Below are 23,170 nucleotides of genomic sequence, written 5' to 3' on the forward strand. Positions count from 1 at the left end.
GATTTGGGACATTTTCAAGACAAACACTTTCACTAAAGGGGATTTAAAAGTCTAATTACGGGCGGCTCAGCGCTTTGTGCCCCCCGGCCGGGAGGAGGGGGCTCGTTGCCCCCCCAGTGGGTGATGGGGAAGGGGGGGTTAAGGCCGGGCCCTGCCCCGGTGCTGCGGGATCAGCGCTGCCCACGGGGCTCAGGCCCTCCCCCTCCAGGTGCAGGGATGGGGTGCTCAGCACCGGCCCCCACTGTCCTGGGGGCTGCCCCACATCCTGCCCCACAGCTGCCCTCTGTCCTTCCTTGGCTGTTGCCCTACATCCTGCCCTTCCTGCCCCACGTCCTTCCCCACGCCCTTCCCTGTGCCCTGCCCTGTGTGCTTCCCTCTGTCCTGCCCCACCGTCTGCCCCACATGCTGCCCTCCATCCTTCCCCATGCCCTGCCCTGCATGTTGCCCCATCTCCTGCCCCCCTTTCCCCCCCTTCTCCATATCTCCCCATCCCTCCCCACACCCCACAGAGCCGCCTGGGCACCCCCACTCCCAGCCCAGCAGTTCCCACCCCTGTGCTTGGCCGGGTGCCCCCACTTCCATTTGGCTGGGTCCAGCCCGGGGGTCCGATCCCCTCATGCAGGACCTTTCGGGGGGCACCCACGGGCCCAAAGGGGTTTGGTGGGTGCCTCCCCCCCCCACCCGAGCCCACCCCAGCTGCGCCGGCCAAGCGGGCAGGTTGCTAAACAAGTTAATTAGATCACGGAGCTGGAGGCTGGTGGCTGAGCGAGAGCCCCGACTGTCAGGCTGCTGGAGTTGTGAAAAAGTTAATTCAATTACCTTTTCCCTCTAAACTAATTAGGCAGCAATCTGCCACGCAAGGAGCTGCTGCTATTGCTACCCAGAGCCAGGGGCAGAATGGGGCGGGGGGGGTGGGTGGGGGGTGAGGAGGAGGGGGAGGTGAAGGGGGAGAGGAGAGGGATGGGGATAAGAGGGGGAGGAAGGGGGCAGTGGGATGGGGGTGAGTGGGGACACCCCGGCTTTGGGGGGCAGTATCAGGGAGACCTCCCCACACACACACCCACTTTACCCCTGAGGTTCTGGCGGGAGGTGGGGTGCCACCCCCTGATTCTGCTGGGTGAAGGAGGGCAGGTTGACACCAGCACCTCCTCTGCCCCTTCCGAAACGGGAGGCAATGGCAGTAGGGAGCACTGGGCACAGCAGAGGACCTGGGACAGGGACCCCCAAGGAGCTGGGGCAGGGACCCCTGAGGAGCTGGGACAGGGACCTCCAAGGAGCTGGGGCAGGGACCCTGAGGAGCTGGGGCAGGGACTCCCAAGGAGCTGGGGCAGGGACCCCTGAGGAGCTGGGGAAGGGATCCCCAAGGAGCTGGGACAGGGACCCTGAGGAGCCAGGACAGAGACCCCCATTGAGCCAGGATAGGGACCCCTGTTGAGCCAGGACAGGGACCCCCCATCCCTCCATCCCACGGGGCTCTGGGAGCGGCCAGGACATGGTGGCCACATCCATGTGCCCAAGTGGGTCTGAGCCCCTCTGAAGCTGGGGCGGGGGGCTGACAGAACCCCTCTACCAGAGCCCCCCAGCACAACCCACAACCCCCTCACACCCCCAGCCCCAACCCCAGCTTTCTCAGGGGCCGTTTACCAGGTGCCCGGTGGCAGCACCAGCAGCATCATCCCCACCCCCTCCCATACTGGGGCACCCCCCGGCGGGGTGGGGGGTGGGGGGATTACCCCAATGCGGGGTGGGGGGGTCCCGGAGGTGGTGCCGCCGGGGCGGTCGGTCCAGCCCCGCGCACGACCCAGCGATGCCAAAGGCCTCCGGCCGCCGCCGCTTTGTTCCCGGTGACAAAGCCCGGAGCCAGCCGGGGCTGCGCCGAGGCCCCCGCGCTCGCTTGGAGCTCGCCTGCCCCGTAATCGAATTAGGAGCCCGGCACGGGGCTGAGGGCTGCCGGTAATTGAATTTCCCCCGTCACAGCCTGATGTTTCTCCCCTCCGGAGCCTGGCTGCCGTTTATTGTTCCCGGCCCGGCTGCGGTGGCACATTTATTTGCTCTGTCAGAGGGAGGGAGCCCTTTTCACCCGCAGCTCCCGGCGCCCGGGACGCCGCCGCTGCGCCTCCAGCGCCGCCGAAACCATCGGGGAGGGACACGACTGGCACCCCCCAGACAGTGCCAGCCCGGCTGGGACCCTCCTGCTGAGGGGGGCCTGGTGGCTGTGCATCCTGCATGGCATGGCATGGCATGGCACAGCATGGCATGGTACAGCACAGCATGGCACGGCACGGCACAGCATGGCATGACAACACAGCCTGGCATGGCACAGCCTGGCATGGCACAGCATGGCAGAGTACAGCCCAGCCCGGCACAGCACAGCCTGGCACTGCATGCCATGGCACAGTGCAGGCTGGGTGCCGTGGCACGGCACGGTGAAGCGTGGCAGAGCCCAGCACAGCACTTATGGCTGGCCTGGCAGAGCAGAGTGTGGCACGGCACAGCCTGGCACAGCCTGACGTGGCACAGCACAGTGTGGTATGGCCTGGCACGGCACGGGGTGGGAGGACAGCACAGCACAGGGTGACACAGCTTGGCATAGCCTGGCATGGCATGGCATGGCACAGCATGGCACAGTATGGCACAGCACAGCATGGCTTGGCCTGTCATGGCACGGCACAGCATGGCACGGCATGGCATGGCATGGCATGGCATGGCATGGCATGGCACAGCACAGCCTGGCATGGCATGGCATGGAATGGAATGAACAGCACAGCCTGGCCTGGCCTGGCACAGCACAACATGGCACAGCATGGCACAGTATGGCACGGCCTGGCACAGCACAGTATGGCATGGCATGGCACAGTATGGCACAGCATGGCATGGCACAGCATGGCATGGCATGGCACAGTATGGCACAGCACAGCCTGGCGCAGGGCTGGACCATGGCTGAGGGAGCTGAGCGCCCCTGGGGCTCGTTGCCATGGGGTGGTGGTGGGTTTGGGTGGGGGCACCTTGTGAAGACCAAATCCTGCTGCTGGGTGCCCCCTTTGCCCACCCAGCCGGACCCCCAGCATCCCCCACCCTACATCTCCTGCTCCATCACCCACCCAGCGAGGGGAGCGCAGCACCCATGGGCCCCCAGCAGAGCTCCCCCCCGCCCTTCAAAACACCTTCCCAGCCCTTTCCAAGGGGGAGTCCAGGGAGCCCCAAAACCATCCGTTAGCTCTTGGAAAAGGAGCACCAGCACCAACCCCCCCCCCCCCCCAGCACCATGGCCTGGCAGTGCCGGGGGGACGCTCGGGCAGGGGGATGTGACACGGTGACTTTGCCACGTCAGGTGGGGACACCAGCAGCTCTGGGGGTTGTCAGCCCCCCCCCCCAAGGGCTGTTTGGTCCCATCTCCCTTCTGATTGTCACCCACCCCCCCATGACATGTCACCGGCCTGGGGGTCTGTGGGTGGCTCCTGTCCTGGGGGTGACAGTGACACTCTTGGGGTGACTCTGGCACCATCGTATCACCATGAACCACAGCTCAGGAGAGAGACCAGCCCCCCCTAAACCCCACAGGGAAAATCCAGCTGTGCTGGGTGAGATGGCTGAGACCCCCCCCCAAGTTATTATTGTGCTGGGGCAGGGGGCTCTGACACCCCTATGAAAGATCCCCTGGGTGGGTGGGGGGACTGAGGGGGCTGGTGGTGGTTCTGGCTCCGGTGAGGAGATGCAGGACCCCCCCTCCTTTCTCCAGGGAGGTGGGGTGCCCACACGTGACCCCCCAGCTCTGCTCCACCCCCTCCAGATGCAGCAGGTCGGATGCTTGTGCCCTTTATTGCCAAAGAGAAGCTGGGGCGGGGGGGGTGGTACAGTCAGAGTGCCTGGGGATGGAGGGGGGGGTAAAACCGAGGTGTCACACCCACACCCCATCCTGCCCACCGCACCTCAACCTCCCCAGCAGCCTCCTCCCCCTCCTTGGGGAGGGACAAATCCCCCCCTGGATCTGAAATCTCCTTCCCCCTTCCTTTAAAAGCTCCAGCAGCGACACCCTAGCACCCCTCCACCTGCCCATCCCCGGCCTCCGGCCCCGGAGCCTCCGGTGGGCACCCTGATGTGGCAGCTCCCACCCGTGCTGGGTGCCTGTGCCCGGCTCCTCCTGCCCTCTCCAGCTCCTTCCTGCCCTTTCCAGCTCCTCCTGCCCTCTCCAGCTCCTCCTGCCCTCTCCAGCTCCCTCCTGCCCCTTCCAGCTCCTTCCTGCCCTCTCCAGCTCGCAGCCTGTGAGTCTCCCAGGATTTTATTCTCCAGATCCAGAGCTGCCTACAAGAAGTAAGCAATGTTCTCTGGGTTCAGGGGTGCCTGGATGTCCAGTTTGCGGGCCTTGCTGTCCTTCTCCACGATCTCCAGGCGCAGGGTGGGTGCTCTGGCTTTCTGGGTGCTGGGGGAAGAGGCATCTTTGGGTTTCAGGAGCTGCTTGTCCGAATCCTCCACGGCGATGCGCAGGGTGCAGCCCCGGGGCAGCAGCTCCTGCTCGTAGGCAGCTGCCAGCTGGTTGACCACACGTCGTTCCACCTTGAGGGACAAAAGGTCCCATGAGGGATCTGATCCCCCCTCTCAGTGAGCAATCTGACCCCCCCTTTCCCTGCTTTTTGGGGTGTTCCCCCTTTCCCCCCTCCCACCCTGGGGATCCCAGCGCCTCCCGGACCCTTTCTGGAGCCCATGAACATCTCTGGGACCCTCTTGAGTGGGATGAACCCATGGGAGGAGTCCGATCTCATCCCCCCTCCCTGCTTTTTGGGGGTGTTCCCCCTTTCCCCCTCCCACCTTGGGGATCCCAGCACTTCCCAAACCCTTTCTGGAGCCCACTAATGTCTCAGGGACCCTCTTTAGGTGGAAGGACCCATGGAAGAAGCCCACCCTCTGTGAGCGATCTCATCCCCCCTCCCTGCTTTTTGGGGTGTTCCCCCTTTCCCCTCTCCCACCCTGGGGATCCCAGTGCCTCCCAGACCCTTTCTGCAGCCCATGAACATCTCTGGGACCCTCCTGAGTGGGAAGGACCCATGGGAGGAGCCCACCCTGACTCCTGGTGTGGTCCTACCTCGTGCTTGATGGAGCGGGCGCCATAGTGCAGGTTGTAGCCATCAGCCAAGACATCCATCACCTCCCTGTCCCAGAGCAGGGTGATGTTGTGCCTTGCCTTCGCCTGCCAGGTGAGGAAGAGGAGGGGAACACGAGTTACTGAGGCTTCTGGGGGGACTCCAGCACCCTTGTTTCTCCCATCAAAGCAAAGGGCTCCCTTAGTTCCTCTTCACCCCACGAGCTCGGACGTGCAGCACCCCATCACGTGGCATGAAGCTCAACCTGGGACCCCCAGGCACCCACATGGGGTGGGTGGATGAAGGCTCCAGCAGTGCCCTCCTCCTCCTCCTGCGTCTCCACCCAAGTTCCCTCTATGCCCAGGGGGTGTTTTTTACCTTTTTGGCCCAAAAATTGAGCTCCTTGCTGACGAGCTGGAGGAGCTCAGCGTGGCAGAAGGGGAGGAAGTACACGATCTCGTTGATCCTGCCCAGGAATTCATCTCTCCTGAAGTGAGCCTGAGGGACATGGGGTGGGGGGGGGAGGGAAAGAGGGGGTGTGGGGGTGTGGTGATGGAGCTGGAGAACCCCAAACCCCATGGCTATGGAGAAGGGGGGGGAAGGAGGGCGGGTGGGGGTGTGGTGATGGAGCTGCTGAACCCCAAACCCCATGGATATGGAGAAGGAGGGGAAGGAGGGTGGGTGGGGGTGTGGTGATGGAGCTGCTGAACCCCAACCCCCATGGATGAGGTGCCATCTCCATGTGGAGCCCCACAGCCACCCCAGCCCTGTGCCTGGAGGGAATGAGGAGGGAGCTGGGGGGTATTTCTGGGTGGGGGGAAAGGATGCTGGTGGCCCCTCATCTCCCAACCATGGGGAGAGCCTTTGGCTCTACCTTCAGGATGGGGCGAATGACCTTCTCCTTGAACTGCTTGGAGATGGTGATCTTCTCTGTCCCTTGGACGTCCTCTGAAAGACAGACAGACATGGGGGGGTGGTGAGGTGGGATTCCAGCTCCTGGCGTGGGGTGGGGGGGGATGGATGTGGGGAGATGATGCTGCGGGGTCAGGGGGGGATGGATGTGGGGTCAGGACACACCTGGGACTGTCCCCATGCTCGATTGGGCAGGGGGCTGTCCCCCACTCTCCTTCCACCCCCCATCCCTGTCCCAGCAGCTGCTGGCCAGAGATTTCGGATGCCCTGGCAGGGGACACAGCGTCACCCAGGGCACTGAGGGACCATCCTGGGTCCCCTCAGCAGGCAGAGTCCATGGTGAGGGGCTCTGGGCTCTCCATCCCTTGGCCAGGGTCCAGCTGGCACCCGAAGCCCTGGGGCTGAGCTGGGGTTTCAGCCAAACCCTCTTCCTCCTCCTCCTCCTCACCTCTGGGGGTTATCTGACTGCTTCCAGGCAGATTCCTAGTGCTCCATGGAGACCCTAGCCCATGGTGGGGGGGAGGAAAGACCCCTCTGGGGTGCTGGGGGTGGCCATAGGGTGTTGATGGAGCCATGAGGGGTTTTGGCTACAAGGGTTTCTCCCATCCTACTGTCCCATCAAGTTGCTGAGGTGCAGGGGGGGTTGTGGGGTGGGTTTCCTCACAGTGCTCGCAGAGGGGGAACAAGAGCTGCTCCTGGCCTTTAGGTTAGTGACCCACAACAGCCACAGCTCCTTCTCTCTCATCTTCCCACCTCTCCACCCTCATGCCCACCTCCTGGCTGCTGCCAATAGCTGAGGAATCACAGAATCCTAAACTGGTCTGGGTTGGAAGGGACCCCAAGGATCACAGAGCTCCAACCCCCTGCCACAGGCAGGGACACCAACCTCCAGGCCTGGAGCTACACAAGGTTGCCCAGGGCCCCATCCAACCTGGCCTTGAACACACCCAGGGATGGGGCACCCACCCCCTCCCTGGGCAGCCCGTTCCAGCCCCTCACCACTCTCTCTGGAAAGAGTTTCCCCCCAATATCTCATCTCACCCTTCCCTCCTTCAGCTTCACTCCATCCCCCTTGTCCTGCCAGTCTCTGCCCTTTAACAAGCTGATTCCCCTCCTGTTTCTCTGCTCCCTTCAGGGACTGGAAGGCTCTGAGGAGTGCTGGGGATGGAGGAGATGTGGGGGGGTGTGAGGGGGGCTCCCTGAGGCTGTCTGGCTGGAATGCCAATCCAATGTTGCCTCGTTCAGCAGAGCAGCGTTTGGCATTTGCAAATGTTACTGGGGAAAGTTCAGCCCCCGGCAGGCGCCGTGTCCCCCCCTCCCCAGGGCTTCGATTGGCGCTTCCAGGCTCCGAATTGCAGTGGCTGCAGGTCCAGGAGGAAGAGGCAGAGGGAAGGAAGCTGGGCAGATATTGGGTCTGACACCACAGGATCCCAGAATCCCCAGGTTGGAAAAGCCCTTTAAGCTCCCCGAGTCCAACAATCCCTGTCCTGTGCTGACCCAGATCTCTCAGTACCTCATCTCCCCATCTGGTAAACACCCCCAGGGGTGGGGACTCAGCCCCCTCCCTGGGCAGCCTGTTCCACAGCCCCACAACTCTGCCAGGGAAGAACTTTTCCCTCCCATCTGAGCTGACCCTGCCCTGCTGCAGCTTGAGCCCATTTCCCCTTGTCCCATCTCCTGTCCCCTGGCTGAAGAGACCATCGCCCACCTCTCTGCACCCTCCTGGCAGGTCAGTGGAGGTGCTGAGAAGGTCTCCCCTCAACCTCCTCTTCTCCAGGCTCAACACCCCCAGCTCCCTCAGCCGCTCCTCAGAGGATTTGCCCTCCAGCCCCTTCCCCAGCCTGGTTGCCCTTCTCTGGACTTGCTCCAGGACCTCCATGTCCTTCTTATGGTGAGGAGCCCAGACCTGGACCCAGTGCTCGAGGTGCAGCCTCCCCAGTGCCCAGTCCAGGGCCACAATCCCCTCCCCAGACCTACTGGCTACACTGTGTCTGACACAAGCCAGGATGCCATTGGCCTTCCTGGCCAGCCGGGCACACTGCTGGCTCATTGTCAGTCACCCAACACCCCCAGGCCCTTCTCTGCCTGTACGTTGGGCTTGGCCTTCATTCAGGAACACCAAAACCTGGTGGTGTTTGTTCCTTGCACCCTATGAAGCTGAGGCCAGGGAGCCTGGGGGGGGGGTGTGTGTTTTGGGGCATTTCCAGGGGGCACAGAGTGGTTCTGAAGGGATGTGTGTTGAGTGGAGGGGGAATGGATGGAGTAAGGCTGGGAGAAGCCCAAAACTGGGGTGGGGCGACACAGCGGGTGAGGCTGGGGCTTGGAGGTGATGGAGGAGCAATGGGGAGGAGGATGCGATGTGGAGGAAGATGCAGGAGGAGTGATGGGGAGGAGGAGGATGTAGGAGGAGTGATGATGAGGAGGATGCAGGAGGAGTGATGATGAGGAGGAGAATGCAGGAGGAGTGATGATGAGGAGGATGCAGGAGAAGTGATGATGATGAGGGTGCAGCAGGGCTGTGCTGCTAAGAGCTGGGTACCCAGGTTTTCGGCGATGCGCTTCTTGCCCATCTCGGCTGCCTCCTGGCGCAGCTGCAGCGCGTGCTGCGCGATCTCCTCGCTGGCCACGTTGGAGGTCATGATGAAGATGGCGTCCTTGCAGTCGATGGTCTTGCCCTTGCCGTCCGTCAGCCTGCCCTGCAACCACAACCCCGGTGAGTGGGAAGGATCATGGACCCCCAGACCCGGCAGGGACCCCTGGAGATCCCCCAGTCCCACCCCTGCCAGAGCAGGGTCCCCTCCAGCAGGCTGCACAGGACAGCGCCCAGGATCACGGGGTTGGGATGGCTCCAGAGATGGAGGGAGACTCCCCAAGCTCTCTGGGCAGCCTGGCCCAGGGCTCTGCCACCCTCCCAAGCTCCTCCTTAGGGTTAGGGGGAACGTCCTAAGGACATGGACCTCTTGGAGTGGGTCCAGAGGAGGCCATGGAGATGATGGGAGGACTGCAGCCCCTCTGCTCTGGAGCCATGCTGGGAGAGCTGAGCTGGCTCAGCGGAGAGGAGAGGAGAGGAGAGGAGAGGAGAGGAGAGGAGAGGAGAGGAGAGGAGAGGAGAGGAGAGGAGAGGAGAGGAGAGGAGAGGAGAGGAGAGGAGAGGAGAGGAGAGGAGAGGAGAGGAGAGGGGAGAGGTGTTATTAATCCTGGAACCACCACTGCCAACCAAACCCCCACTCCAAAACCTCCCAGCATCCCGCTCTGGAGTCCGGTTGACTCCAAAGGCCATCCAGGACCTTGAGGACAGACCAACAACCCGTGTGGCACAGGCTGGGGGCTCGGCAGTGGGTGCAGAGCCTGGTGACCTGTCCATCCCGGGGTCCCACTGGGAGATCTGTGGTTGCCCACGATGATGGGTGACACACGTCCCCAGAGCCCAGCCAAGGACTCGGAATCGTTGTGTTCCCTTCCTGGGATTCTGGGAGCTGCTCTCCTTCCCGTGCCGGCGGGGTGGGGTGGTGAGCCCAGGAGGAGCATGGGCATGGAGGTGCCTCTAGTGTTGACTTTGGGCGGGTGCCTCTGAGGAGCCCAGGGCTTCCACCCGGCAGCTGACTCCAGAGGAGGCCAGTGCACTCCTGGGGATGCCCAAGAGCCATGGGGCACGGACCTTCCCTCGTGCCGCTTTCGGGAGCCCCAGACTCCTCCAAGGCTGTGCTAACCTGCCTGAGGCAGGAGGGGGTTGGAGTTGGATGGGATTCAAGGTCCTCTCCCACCCAACCAGACATAATCCAACCCAAGTAAATCCAACCCAATCCAACCCAACTGTACCCAACCCAACACAACTGTACCCAACACAACCCAACTGTACCCAACCCAACACAACTGAACTCCACTCAACCCAACTCCACTGAACGAATCCAACCCAACCCAACCCAGCTGAACCCAAGCCAACCCAGCTGAATCAAACCCAACCCAACCGAACCCAACAGAACCCAAAAGAACCCAACCCAGCTCAACACAACCCAACACAACCCAATTCAGCCCAACCCAGTTCAACACAACCCAACACAACCCAATGAAACCCAACCCAGCCAGCTGAACCCAACCCAACCCAACAGAACCCAACAGAACCCAACCCTGCTCAACACAACACAACTCTACCCAACCCAACCCAACCCAGCTGAACCCAACCCAACCCAACCAAACCCAATGAAACCAAACCCAGCCAGCTGAACCCAACCCAACCCAACAGAACCCAACAGAACCCAACGGAACCCAACCCTGCTCAACACAACACAACCCAACCCAACCCAACTCAGCCCAACACAACACAACCCAGATGAACCCAACCCAACATAACTCAACTGAATCCAACCCAACCTGGGGTTCTGCATTTGGGGGAGGAAAGGTGTGAGACAAACAATCACACCCCACCTACAAATTCATCCATTGACCGACCCTAGCTAAACACCAGGAGTTAATGAGACATGGCTTGTTAGAACACCGACAGGCTACAAAGTCCATCTGGCTTTTCTGACTTTGTCATAACACCCTGATGTGTGCCTGAGACCTAGATGATCCCAAGCATTCCCAGACAGACCCCTTGGGGGTGGTCTTTCCTTAGTGGTGTCCTCACCATCACACCTTCTCAGTGACACAGGACAACCCTGTTCCCAAGCTCCTTCCTTAAGTTTCCAACCCTCCCAGTCACCGACTGCCTAACAATCATCATCGGATGCTCCAGGAGACCTCAGTATCATCCAGTTTCCTGGTTCAGAAGAGGCTGTCTTGGCTGACTGATGGTATTTTGGAAGGGATTATGGAGCTGGAGCATCACGGACACATCCTGCACCTGTCATACCTCGCGTTGTTCAGTCACCTGCTCAACACCCACCGCCCCGTGGCACCCGAAAGGTGGGATCTACCTCGTCGAACAGCTGCAGCATGATGGTGAGGACATCTGGGTGGGCTTTGTCTACCTCATCGAAGAGCACCACGGCATTTGGACACTGCCTCAGCTTTTTGGTGAGCTGCCCACCCTCTTCGTGGCCCACGTAGCCGGGCGGGGAGCCGATAAACTTGGCAACCTGGAGGGGAAGCAACGGGATGTGTGAGAGCTGATCTGGGGGGGGGATGCCAGAGGCTTGGTCGGCAACCACAGCCCGTTGCTGTGGACAGATCAAGGTTCAATGAGTCACAGGGGTGGAAAAGCCCTTTGAGACCACCAAGTCCAACCGTTCCTGTCCTCTGCTGTTCCAGATCTCTCAGTACTTCATCTCCCCAGCTGTTAAACACACCCAGGGGGATGACTCAGCCCCCTCCCTGGGCAGCCTGTTCCACAGCCCCACAACTCTGCCAGGGAAGAACTCTTCCCTCCCATCTGAGCTGACCCTGCCCTGCTGCAGCTTGAGCCCATTTCCCCTTGTCCCACCTCCTGTCCCCTGGCTGAAGAGACCATCGCCCACCTCTCTGCACCCTCCTGGCAGGTCAGTGGAGGCGCTGAGAAGGTCTCCCCTCAGCCTCCTCTTTGCCAGGCGATGTTCTTTGTCACCCCACAAATCAGCTTCAGTGGCAAAATATGTGGCACAACGCAGCTTGGTGGCTGCTGAGCAACAGGCACAACGCTGGTGGTGGCATCCACCCCCTCTCTGGGCAGTCCCTTCCAGCCCCTCACCATTCTCTTTGGAAAGAGCTTCCCCCCAATATCTCATCTAACCCTTCCCTCCTCCAGCTTCACTCCATCCCCCTTGTCCTGCCAGTCTCTGCCCTTTAACAAGCCGATTCCCCTCCTGTTTCTCTGCTCCCTTCAGGGACTGGAAGACTGCAATGAGGTCCCCCCACAGCCTTCTCTTCCCCAGGCTGAACCAGCCCAGCTCCCTCAGCCTCTCTTCACAGGGGAGCTGCTCCAGCCCTCTGATCATCTCTGTGGCTCCTCTGACCCCTCTCCAACAGTCCCACATCTTTCTTGTGTTGGGGCCCCAGCTCTGGTCACAGGACTCCAGCTGGGGCCTCCCGAGGGCAGAGCAGAGAGGGACAATCCCCTCCCTGTCCCTGCTGCCACCCCTCTGCTGATGGAGCCCAGGATCCCATCACCCTTCCAAGCTGTGAGCACACTGCTGGCTCATGGGGAGTTTCTCATCCACCAGAGAAGTCGGTAAGGGACTGCTGGGATTTGGTTAAATTGGCCATTAATAATAAACCCCTGAAGCCCCTGGAAGCAGAGATGCCTCTTTACTGACCTCGTGCCTCTCCTGGAACTCAGACATGTCCAGTCGGATGAAGCCCTGTGAGAGAAAGGAGACATCCCATGAGAGGTGAGTAACATGCTCTAAGGTTTGGGACATTCAGAGGGGTCACCTGCAACTGGATGGGATGGATGAGCACAGGGGGGCTGCAGTTCCACCAGCACCCAGATCCCACCAGAAGATGGTTATTCTGAGAAGGAGAACATGATGGCTGTTGTTTAACCCGAAACAGGAACTCAGGATTTGCTAAATGAGGCTTCAGGAGCCAAATCACAAGGGGAAGAAGAGAAGAAGAAGAGAAGAAGAAGAGGAGAAGAAGAGAAGAAGAAGAGAAGAAGAAAAGAAGAAGGGAAGAAGAGGAGAAGAAGTAGAGGAGATCAGAAGAAAAAGTGAATAAAAGAAGAAGAAGAGAGGAAGAAGAGAAGAAGAAGATAAGAGAAGAAGAGGAGAAAAGAAGAGGAGGAGATCCTACAGTGATCACCCAGTCCAACTCCCTAAGCTGAAGACAAATTTGAACATCCCCAGCATCAGCCCAGCCAGGCCAGCCGGACACGAGAGCTCTCCGGGGGCATCCGGCGCCCGGCCCTGCTGTGCACGGCTGTTCCCAGGCAGGGCCTGGGGGCTGATCCCCAATGTGCTGCCACAGGGATCACTCTCCAGCTGGGAAGGGTGAGTGGAGGTGGGATGTGCAGGAACTGGGATGAAGAGCAAGGAAGCCAACGGCATCCTGGCTTGTGTCAGACACAGTGTGGCCAGTAGGTCTGGGGAGGGGATTGTGCCCCTGGACTGGGCACTAGTGAGGCTGCACCTCGAGTGCTGGGTCCAGTTCTGGGCTCCTCACCATAAGAAGGACATGGAGGTCCTGGAGCGAGTCCAGAGAAGGGCAGCCAGGCTGGGGAAGGGGCTGGAGGGCAAATCCTCTGAGGAGCGGCTGAGGGAGCTGGGGGTGTTGAGCCTGGAGAAGAGGAGGCTGAGGGGAGACCTTCTCAGCACCTCCACTGACCTGACAGGAGGGTGCAGAGAGGTGGGCGATGGTCTCTTCAGCCAGGGGACAGGAGATGGGACAAGGGGAAATGGGCTCAAGCTGCACCAGGGCAGGGTCAGCTCAGATGGGAGGGAAAAGTTCTTCCCTGGCAGAGCTGTGGGGCTGTGGAACAGGCTGCCCAGGGAGGGGGCTGAGTCCCCACCCCTGGGTGTGTTTAACAGACAGAGAGATGAGGTACTGAGAGATCTTGGTCAGCTTAGGACAGGAATGGTTGGACTTGATGATCTTAAAGGTCTTTTCCAACCTTGTGACTCTGTGAAGCCAAAAGAGACCCCTGTGTGTGCACACATCTCATCCTGACACCCGTGCACAGCACGGGCATGGACACACACAGGGATGGTAGGAACAGGGAAGGACTAGGCTTGGAAGGGACCATGAGTGGGGACATCTCCAACCTGACCTTGGATGTTTAGCTTCAGGGCTAAGGGGTGGGATATCGGGCAGGATCGCTGCCTGAGGGACACCAAACATTGCCGTGAACTCCCAAGGGATGAGAAAACCAGGAGGATCCTGTGAAGGGAAACTGGGATAGTGCCGGGTTTGGTTTTGGGGGGTTTATCCCCCGCCCCAGCTCGTGGCAGCACTGAGGCCAGGCTGGTTCCTCAGCAATAACCCTCCAACTTGGGTGTGCTACTCAACTCCACACACCATCCAGGGTGGGACCAGTTTCCCAGTCCAGTCTGGCTGGGTAATGAGCAGTTCCAGGCGCTGGAGCCAGGGATGAAGGTGCCTGAGCCCTGGGGTTTATTGCTTTGGGAAGGCAATCAGAGGAGGATGAGGAAGAGAAACCCGCAGATCCATCTTTACAGTGTGGTTTTTCTTTGAATCTTCTCCTCACACATGTTTCACCTCCTTGTGTTCACTCTCTGACTGAGGTGGTGGGTGCCCCATCCCTGGGGGTGTTCAAGGCCAGGTTGCATGTGGCCCTGGCCAACCTTGTGTAGCTCCAGGCCTGGAGGTTGGTGTCCCTGCCTGCGGCAGGGGGGTTGGAGCTCTGTGACCCTTGGGTACCCTTCCAACCCAGACCGGTCTGGGATTCTATGAGGGTGTGGGGGGAGAGGAATGAATCCGGCCTCTGCGCCGGGGGCAGCTCCGCTTCGGTTTCCTCCTTCTCCCCAGCTCCCAGCTCCACGTGTTCCACAGCCCTCAGTGGGAGAGAGCTGGGCTCATCCCACGGGAAGCCAGAGGTGGGACCCCATCCTGGTGTTTAAACCCTTGGGGCCACCCCCAAACCACCCCCCTCTACGCCACCGCGGAACAATCCCAACCTGCTGCCACTGATTCAATCCTGACCCCTCAAAAACTAACCGAGGAACCAGACCCACACCAAGAGCTTCTACTCTTCACACCCCCAACGTCCTGTCCCCACAGACACTGAGAAGAGGCTGGCCATGTCCCCCTGTGTCCCACCCTTCAGATATTGATACCCAGTGATCAGATCCCCTCTCAGGCTGCTTCTCTCCAGGCTGAACAGCCCCAGCTCACTCAGCCTTTCCTCACAGGGGAGATGCTCCAGGCCTTTCATCATCTCCATGTCCCTCCTCTGGACTCTCTCCAGGAGATCCCTGTCCCTTTTATCCCAGGGAGCCCAGAACTGGACACAACACTGCAGGTGGGGCCTGGCCAGGGCAGAGCAGAGGGGGAGGATCCCCTCCTTTGACCTGCTGGCCACGCTCCTCTTCATGCCCCCCAGGATCCCACTGGCCTCCTTGGGCACACTGCTGGCTCGTGGCCACCCTGTCACCCACCAGGACCTCCAGGTCCCTTCCCCGCAGAGCTCCTCTCCAGCAGCTCCCCCCCAGCCTGTACTGATTCAAGCTGTTATTCCTTGCCAGCTGCAAGACTCTCCACTTGCTTTTATCAAACTCCATCTGGTTTCTCCCTGCCCAGCTCTCCAGCCTGTCCAGGGCTCTCTGGATGGCAGCGCCGTGTTCCTGCGAACAGGGAGGCTTTACTGGGAACCCCTTCCTGGACCTGATGCTCCTCTCCCAGGGATGAATTCAGCATGGCTCAGTGGAGACAAACCAAACCCCATCCTGGTACTAAAAGCCCCCCCCAGCCCCCAGATGGGAAAAGCCCCAGGAAGAGCCGTTACCTTTTTGATGTCCTTATGGATGTACTTGGCCGTCTGCTTGGCCAGCTCGGTTTTACCTGGGTCAGAGACACAGGGACGGAAAGATTTGGGTTAAATTAGGTTTGGCCAGGCACCCCCAGGACCAATAACGGTGTGTGTTGGCTTCTCCCTGCCAGTGACCTCCCGGGAAGAAGGAATAATCAGTGTTGGATTCCCGGGATAAGGAAGGGTGTGGGGCTGGGTGTGGGTCAGGTTCCTTAGGAGAAGGGTATTGGGGAAAGGTCTCCTTGTCCCCCCAGAAAGGTGTGGGAACATCAGGGCTTTTCCTACATTTCCTCAGTGGTCTCAGCTGTGGGATCCCAAAATGGGTTCCCCTCTGGGCTTTGACTGACACAGAACAGCAGGGATAGGAAGGAGCAGTGACAGAGCAAATCCACCTGGATGAACACAGAATCACAGAATCCCAGACTGGTCTGGGTTGGAAGGGACCCCAAGGATCACTGAGTTCCAACCCCCCTGCCACAGGCAGGGCCACCAACCTCCAGGCCTGGAGCTACACAAGGTTGCCCAGGGCCCCATCCAACCCGGCCTTGAACACCCCCAGGGATGGGGCACCCATCCCCTCTCTGGGCAGCCCCTTCCAGCCCCTCACCACTCTCTCTGGAAAGAACTTCCCCCCTAATATCTCATCTAACCTTTCCCTCCTCCAGTTTCACTCCATCCCCCTTGTCCTGCCATTATTTTTACCCTTTTAAAAAGCTGATTCCCCTCCTGTTTGTCATGACAGCTGTCATGACATCATATGGCCTTGTGACATCATCACAGCTGCAGTCCTCAGCAGCTTCCTTCCTCATTTCAATATTCCCTTCAGGAGAAGTCCCAAAAAACAACATCCCCCCGTGGAAATACAGGGTGTGGGAGCAGGGCTGGTTTCCAGGATGGAGCCTTCAGCACCGTGCTGACATCAGAACCCTTCCTTACTGGTTTAATGGGGACTCATGTGGAGTCAGGGCTGGGTGGGGAGGCAGGGGGGGCGGTAGGAGCTCATAGAAGAGGCAGGAGGGGAGGCAGGGTTGGGTGGGGAGGCAGGAGGGGAGGCAGGAGCTCGTGGGGAGGCAGGAGGGGAGGAAGGAGGGGAGGCAGGAGCACTCTGAGTGCATCCCGCTGCCTTTAACCCCTCCAGTGCCGGCACCTTCCCAAGGATGCAGGAGAAGCGCTAAGATCTGGTTCCTTTCCAGCTGGGTCACTCTGATTTATTGGGGGGGGAGGGGGTGTTCATTGGGGGTTTCACGCCCCCTTCTTCCCAAGGAAAAGGTACTTCGTCTATTTTGGGAAGCGATCTGCTGTCCTGGAGTGTTTTATTTGGCTTGAGGAGGAATATTCTCAGCATCACTCAAATCCCACAGGAGTGAGAGTGGAGGTGTCCGTGTTACTGCTTTCCCTCCTGGAAACTGCCCCTTCCTGGGAATTGTGGGAGAACTGGGAGCAGCCAGGTGTTGTTCTTAACACCCCAAGCCCAACCTGTTACCTATTCCAGATGATCCCAAGAAGAGGAAGACCAGCGGGTGCTCCTCGTCGTACCAACCATTCTCCTTCCTGCGAATCGCTGCGGGGAGAGGGAAACAAAAGGGGGGGATAAGGGATGGGGGGCCATAAGGGATGGGGGGGGATAAGGGATGGGGAAGGATAAGGGATGGGGAAGGATAAGGGATGGGGGTATAAGGGATGGGGAGGGATAAGGGATAGGGGGGAATAAGGGATGGGGGGGATAAGGGATGGGGATGGGGGTGATAAGGGATGGGGATGGGGGGATAAGGAATGGGGAGGGATAAGGGATGGGGAGGGATAAGGGATGGGGGGCAATAAGGGATGGGGAGGAATAAGAGTTGGGTGGATAAGGAATGGGGAGGGATAAGGGATGGGGGGCAATAAGGGATGGGGAGGGATAAGAGTTGGGTGGATAAGGGATGGGGAGGGATAAGGGATGGGGACGAGGGGATAAGGGATGGGAAGGGATAAGGGATGGGGAGGGAGGGGGGATAAGGGATGGGGAGGGATAAGGGATGGGGAGGGAGGGGGGATAAGGGATGGGGGGCATAAGGGATGGGGAGGGATAAGAGATGGGGAGGGATAAGGGATGGGGAAGGGGGGGATAAGGGATGGGGAGGGGGGAGGAAGGCAAATAAATCACTGCCACAGGAGCAGGTGTAATTATCACTAAGTACAGGCTGTGTTTCAGCGCTCCCTGCCCACGCCGAGCCGCTGCCATTAGCGCTGGCTAACGTGATTAGGCAGCCCGGGCCCCTGAGACGCCTAACGAGGTTAGCATGGATCTAGCATGGATCTGCAGAGCTGCCCAGAGCACAGCGGGAAAGTTCTCCAGGATGTGCACTCAGCGTTGCCAGGGAGATGGAGGGGAGGAGGAGGAAGAGGGGGGTGGACCTGGAGGGAGGGAGGGATGGGACGAATGGGAGGGAGGAGGGCGGGAGGGATGAGGGAGGGAGAGAGGGAGGATGGAGGGATGGGGAATGGATGGGGGATGAATGTATGGAGGAAGGGAGGGAGGGAGGGAGGGAGGGAGGGAGGGAGGGAGGGAGGACTGAGGGATAGGGGATGGATGGGGGATGGATGGATGGATGGATGGATGGATGGATGGATGGATGGATGGATGGATGGATGGGGTATAGATGGATGGAGGGATGGATGGTGGCTGGTGGGGGGAGGACACATCACAGAGTGAACCCTTTCTGCCAGAAACAGGTTTGAAGACGTTCACACACTGCTTCTCATGTGCAGATTGAAAGGGGGACGTGACTGAAGGTCACAAGAGCTTGGACATGGTCCAAGTCCAGGAGGACTGGGAAAGGACAGGTTATCTCTGGCCAGCAATGCCCAAGGGCATCAAAGAATCAGGGAATCAGGGAATCTTCAAGACTGGGAAAGACTTCTAAGGTCATCGAGTCCAACCACCGGCCCAACAGCGCCGTAACCACTGAGCCACATCCCCAAGTGACACAGCTCCCCAGGTCTGAACCCCCCCGGGGATAGGGACATCCCCACTGCCCAGGCAGCTGGGTCCACACCGCTGCTGCCACCAGCCAGGATGCTGTTGGCCACCCCACCAGTGCCCTGGGCTCCAGCCCCAGCCCCAGCCCCAGCTCCAGCCCCGCTGCCCCACGATCCCCTCGGGTGGGTCCCTGACAGAGATGGGCCCAGACCGGCCCCATTCCCGGGGAACCCCACTCCTGGCCAGCTGCTGACCGGATTCACGTCCGTTCACCACAACTGTCTCCCAACTGGCCTTCAGTGGGCTCCATCAGCATGGTCCTCCTGGTGCCCACCCTACTGGCTCTGCCCTCAGCCCCAGGAAACCAAATCCTGTCTGCTGTAGGCATGGATAATGTCCCAGGTCTTAGCAGGAGTCACTCTTGTGCCAGTCGTAAAGCGCCCTGTGCTGCCTTCTAAGCGGTGACACCCACCCAAACCCTAGGGTGCTGTGAATCGATGAGGGGAACGTTCCCAACCAATGAGGTACCTGCAAAAGGGCTTTTGGAAGGGTGCAGAGCCATGTGAGAGCAGAGACACAAGTTACAGACTCACAGGATCACTGAGGCTGGAGAAGACTCCAAGATCATCCAGTCCAACCATCCCCCTACCACCTCTGTCACTCACTAACCCACATCCCTCGGTACCTCATCCAGCCTTTCCTTGGACACCTGAAGGGATGGTGACTCCACCACCTCCATGGGCAGCTCGTTCTGACTCTTCCAACCCTGAGAAGAATCAGACTCACAGAAGTCCTACAGAAGGGACCTCCAGAGCCCATTGGGTCCAACCCCCCTGCCAAAGCAGGGTCCCTAGGACAGGGCGCACAGGTCGGCGTCCAGATGGGTCTCGAATCATAGAATGACAGACTGGTCTGAGAAGGGACCCCAAGGATCACAGATCCAACCCCCTGCCACAGGCAGGGACACCAGCCTCCAGGCCTGGAGCTACACAAGGTTGCCCAGGGCCCCATCCAACCTGGCCTTGAACACCCCAGGGATGGGGCACCCACCGCCTCTCTGGGCAGCCCCTTCCAGCCCCTCACCACTCTCTCTGGAAAGAGCTTCCCCCTAATACCTCATCTCACCCTTCCCTCCTCCAGCTTCACTCCATCCCCCTTGTCCTGCCAGTCTCTGCCCTTTAACAAGCTGATTCCCCTCCTGTTTCTCTGCTCCCTTCAGGGACGGGAAGGCTGCAATGAGGTCCCCCACAGCCTTCTCTTCTCCAGGCTGAACCAGCCCAGCTCCCTCAGCCTCTCTCTGTAGGGGAGGTGCTCCAGCCCTCTGATCATCTCCGTGGCTCCTCTGACCCCTCTCCATCAGTCCCACATCTTTCTTGTGTTGGGGCCCCAGCTCTGGACACAGGACTCCAGCTGGGGCCTCCCGAGGGCAGAGCAGAGAGGGACAATCCCCTCCCTGTCCCTGCTGCCACCCCTCTGCTGATGGAGCCCAGGAAGGTGAGCTTTGCCTCTGCAGCAGGAGATGTGGTGGGAAGGTGGGATGCAGCAGCAGCTTGAGGAGAATATTCCAGCAGCTTGGTCTCCATGAATTCACCCCCAAGCTCTTGGGAGTCCCCCTCATCGAGGAGAAGACCCGTGTCCGAAATCGAGGAGGCTCAGGGAGGGTGGAAGCTGGTGAGGATTAGGCAGAGGAACGTGAAGCCTCACGCAGGCTCCGAAAACCACAGGGACATAAACCAATCATGGGTCTGCTGGGGTTAAGGAGAGGTGGGAGCTGGTCTCGTGGGAAGCACGGCAGGCAATGGGGAGAGATGGAGTGGGATGAGCTCCAACAAAGCTCATGACAAGAGTGACTGCAAAGAGGGGATGCCCCAAGAACCTGGGGCTGCCCCCCAGGATCGGTGACAAGTTTAGATGGGGCTTTGGGACACCCTGGGCTGGGGTGGGGTGTCGCTGCTCATGGAGGGGGGGTGGTTTGAGGTCCCTTCCCACCCACACTGGTGATGGGTGGCTCCAGATCCTGTAGGGAAAGATGGGGGGATCTTGGGAACCCAAACACCCAGAAAGACCCAGCAGAACCTTCAGCAAGGAGTGGGGATGAAAGGGGTGGGGAGCGGGAGCTCGGGCCTCTTGTCCTACGCCTGGATACAATGGGATGCGTTGCCCCGTGCCCAGGCTAATTGAGTGACAGAATCACAGAGTCACAGGGTTGGAAAAGAACTTCAAAGATCATCAAGTCCAACCATTCCCATCCTAAGCTAAACCAGATCCCTGAGCACCTCATCTATCTGTCTGGTAAACACATCCAGGGGCAGGGACGCAGCCCCCTCCCTGGGCAGCCTGTTCCACAGCCCCACAACTCTGCCAGGGAAGAACTTTTCCCTCCCATCTGAGCTGACCCTGCCCTGGTGCAGCTTGAGCCCATTTCCCCTTGTCCCATCTCCTGTCCCCTGCCTGAAGGGGACCCCATCACCCACCTCTCTGCACCCTCCTGGCAGGTCAGTGGAGGTGCTGAGAAGGTCTCCCCTCAGCCTCCTCTTCTCCAGGCTCAACACCCCCAGCTCCCTCACCTGCTCCTCAGAGGATTTGCCCTCCAGCCCCTTCCCCAGCCTGGCTGCCTATTTCTGACACAAGCCAAGATGCCATTGGCCTTCCTGGCCACCTGGGCACACTGCTGGCTCATGGTCAGTCCCCCAACTCCTCCAGGTCCTTCTCTGCCTGACAGCTCTCCAGCCAGTCTCCCCCAGCCTGTAGCACTGCTTGGGGTTGTTATGTCCAACATGCAGCACTCCTGTTGTTATGTCCCATGTCCTGACTCCTGTCAAGGTTTAACCAGCTGGGGTGTGGAGCTGGCCCCATCTCACCCTGCCCAGGCGTCTCCAACTCCGGTTTCACCTGGTGATGTGGTTTATTCCTCTCAGAAATCCCAGGAAAAAACACGTTGGAAATTCAATCCAGCCCCCCAAACCAGGAGGAGGGAGAGGAGGAGGACGGGGTTGTGCTGGGGTGGGTGGGTTGGGTTATTTTTTTAATCCTAGATTTTATTTTCCTTTCTTTCTTTTCAAATTGATGGGGAGTGAGGCGACCGCCAACAGTTCCTGCAGCTGAGCTAATAAAGGTAATAAACTTCCCCTTCAGGGCATGGAGTGACCACTCACAGGGGTCAGCACGGTCACCGGTCCGACAGCAGTGAGGTTCAGCCTGGGCTCTTCTCTTTCTGCCCTGCAGCTGGATACCAGACTATAGGTAAAGCTCATCTTGCTCATGGGGATGGAAAGCAGCCCATAATACACCAGTGCTTGCAACTGGAAGGTGCTGGTGGTCACCCAGTGGCGCAAGAAGGTGCAAATCCTTTTCCAGGATGACAGACTCACAGAACCATAGGGGTTGGAAGGGACCTCCAGAGCTCATCAGGTCCAACCCCCCTGCCAAAGCAGCTCCCTAGGACAGGTCGCACAGGTCGGTGTCCAGACGGGGCTGGAATATCTCCAGAGAAGGAGACTCCACACCCCCCTGGGCAGCCTGTCCCAGGGCTCCCTCACCCTCACTGGGAAGAAGCTCTTCCCCTGATTGGTGTGGAACTCCCTGTGCTCCAACTTGAGGCCATCGCCCCTTGTCCTGTCCCCACAGACACTGAGAAGAGGCTGGCCATGTCCCCCTGTGTCCCACCCTTCAGACATTGATACCCATTGATCAGATCCCCTCTCAGGCTGCTTCTCTCCAGGCTGAACAGCCCCAGCTCGCTCAGCCTTTCCTCACAGGGGAGACGCTCCAGGCCTTTCATCATCTCCGTGTCCCTCCCCTGGACTCTCTCCAGGAGAACCCTGTTTCTTTTATCCCAGGGAGCCCAGAACTGGATACAAACAGAATCATGGATGTGGTATCCTTGCCCATGGCATTGCTCACAGGGTTTGGAGAGGGTCCACTACACCCCCTGGATCTGGTGGCCACGACCGTTGGCCACCTTGGCTGGTTCTTCGTTGATAATCCACGCCGTGCCTCCCGGAGCGGCCCCATACCTTGGGGGATGGACATAAGGAATCAACAGAAGGATGCAGGTGACACGGTGACCTGTGGGTGCCACTTCAGAGTGTAGAGACTGACGATGACTCCCAGGGCCTTCTTCACCTTCAGAGCCATTTCCAGGGTGGTTGCAGGGCTCTGGCTTTGTTTTGTCCATCGGTAACGGCGTCCGCGCGGCGCAGTGTCTCTGGGAGGCCCTTCAGCTTGGCTATTGAACTGATAAATTCACTGTATTACTTTACACAAATCAATACCCTCGCAGTTCTCAGGGCTTGATGGGACCAAAATTGGTTTCAGCCAATTTGTGAGTGTAATAAATGTCCATTTATCAAATCAATTCATTCAGCGACGCTTCTCAGACCGCCCGGGCTCGGGGTGATGTCTCCGGGTCCATCCCCACCTTGGGTGTTGTTCTCCTCCAGCTGGGGTCCACTGTATCCCCAAAAAAACACTGGTGGGGAGGCTCTGTGATGAGGAAGAGGATGAAACTCAAGGGAGAGAAAAGCTGTTTCCTTGAGCTGGACATGACCTGCAGGCAACGCGCCCCGAGATACCAAACTCATTAAAGAGTTCGTTCTTCTTGAGAACAAACCCAGTGTCCTTCAGGCCAGGGCAAGGGAATGGTCCTGCTCACCCCTTCTCAGAATCCCAGAGTCACCAGGTTGGAAAAGAACTTCAAAGATCATCAAGTCCAACCATTCCTGTCCTGTGCTGACCCAGATCTCTCAGTACCTCATCTCCCCACCTGTTAAACACACCCAGGGGTGGGGATTCAGCCCCCTCCCTGGGCAGCCTGTT

At 59.4% G+C, this 23,170-nt stretch overlaps 1 protein-coding gene across 1 annotated transcript in view; it reads right to left on the reverse strand.

The window, feature by feature from the left end:
- Positions 1-4,263: 4,263 nt before the first annotated feature.
- The window catches only part of CLPB (ClpB family mitochondrial disaggregase), a gene marked incomplete at its 5' end in the record, with an annotated part of 62,248 nt that continues 43,341 nt past the window's right edge, over positions 4,264-23,170 (reverse strand). The window contains 9 exons of the mRNA XM_084280483.1: positions 4,264-4,554; positions 5,081-5,185; positions 5,457-5,576; positions 5,953-6,026; positions 8,530-8,686; positions 10,907-11,068; positions 12,221-12,265; positions 15,367-15,422; positions 16,874-16,951. Coding sequence (XP_084136609.1) covers positions 4,303-4,554; positions 5,081-5,185; positions 5,457-5,576; positions 5,953-6,026; positions 8,530-8,686; positions 10,907-11,068; positions 12,221-12,265; positions 15,367-15,422; positions 16,874-16,951 — 1,049 coding nt within the window. The 3' untranslated portion in view covers positions 4,264-4,302. The remainder of the gene's footprint in view (positions 4,555-5,080; positions 5,186-5,456; positions 5,577-5,952; positions 6,027-8,529; positions 8,687-10,906; positions 11,069-12,220; positions 12,266-15,366; positions 15,423-16,873; positions 16,952-23,170) is intronic.

The sequence above is a fragment of the Gallinula chloropus genome (assembly GCF_964237585.1).
Source record: "Gallinula chloropus genome assembly, chromosome: 1".
Classification (NCBI taxonomy): domain Eukaryota; kingdom Metazoa; phylum Chordata; class Aves; order Gruiformes; family Rallidae; genus Gallinula; species Gallinula chloropus.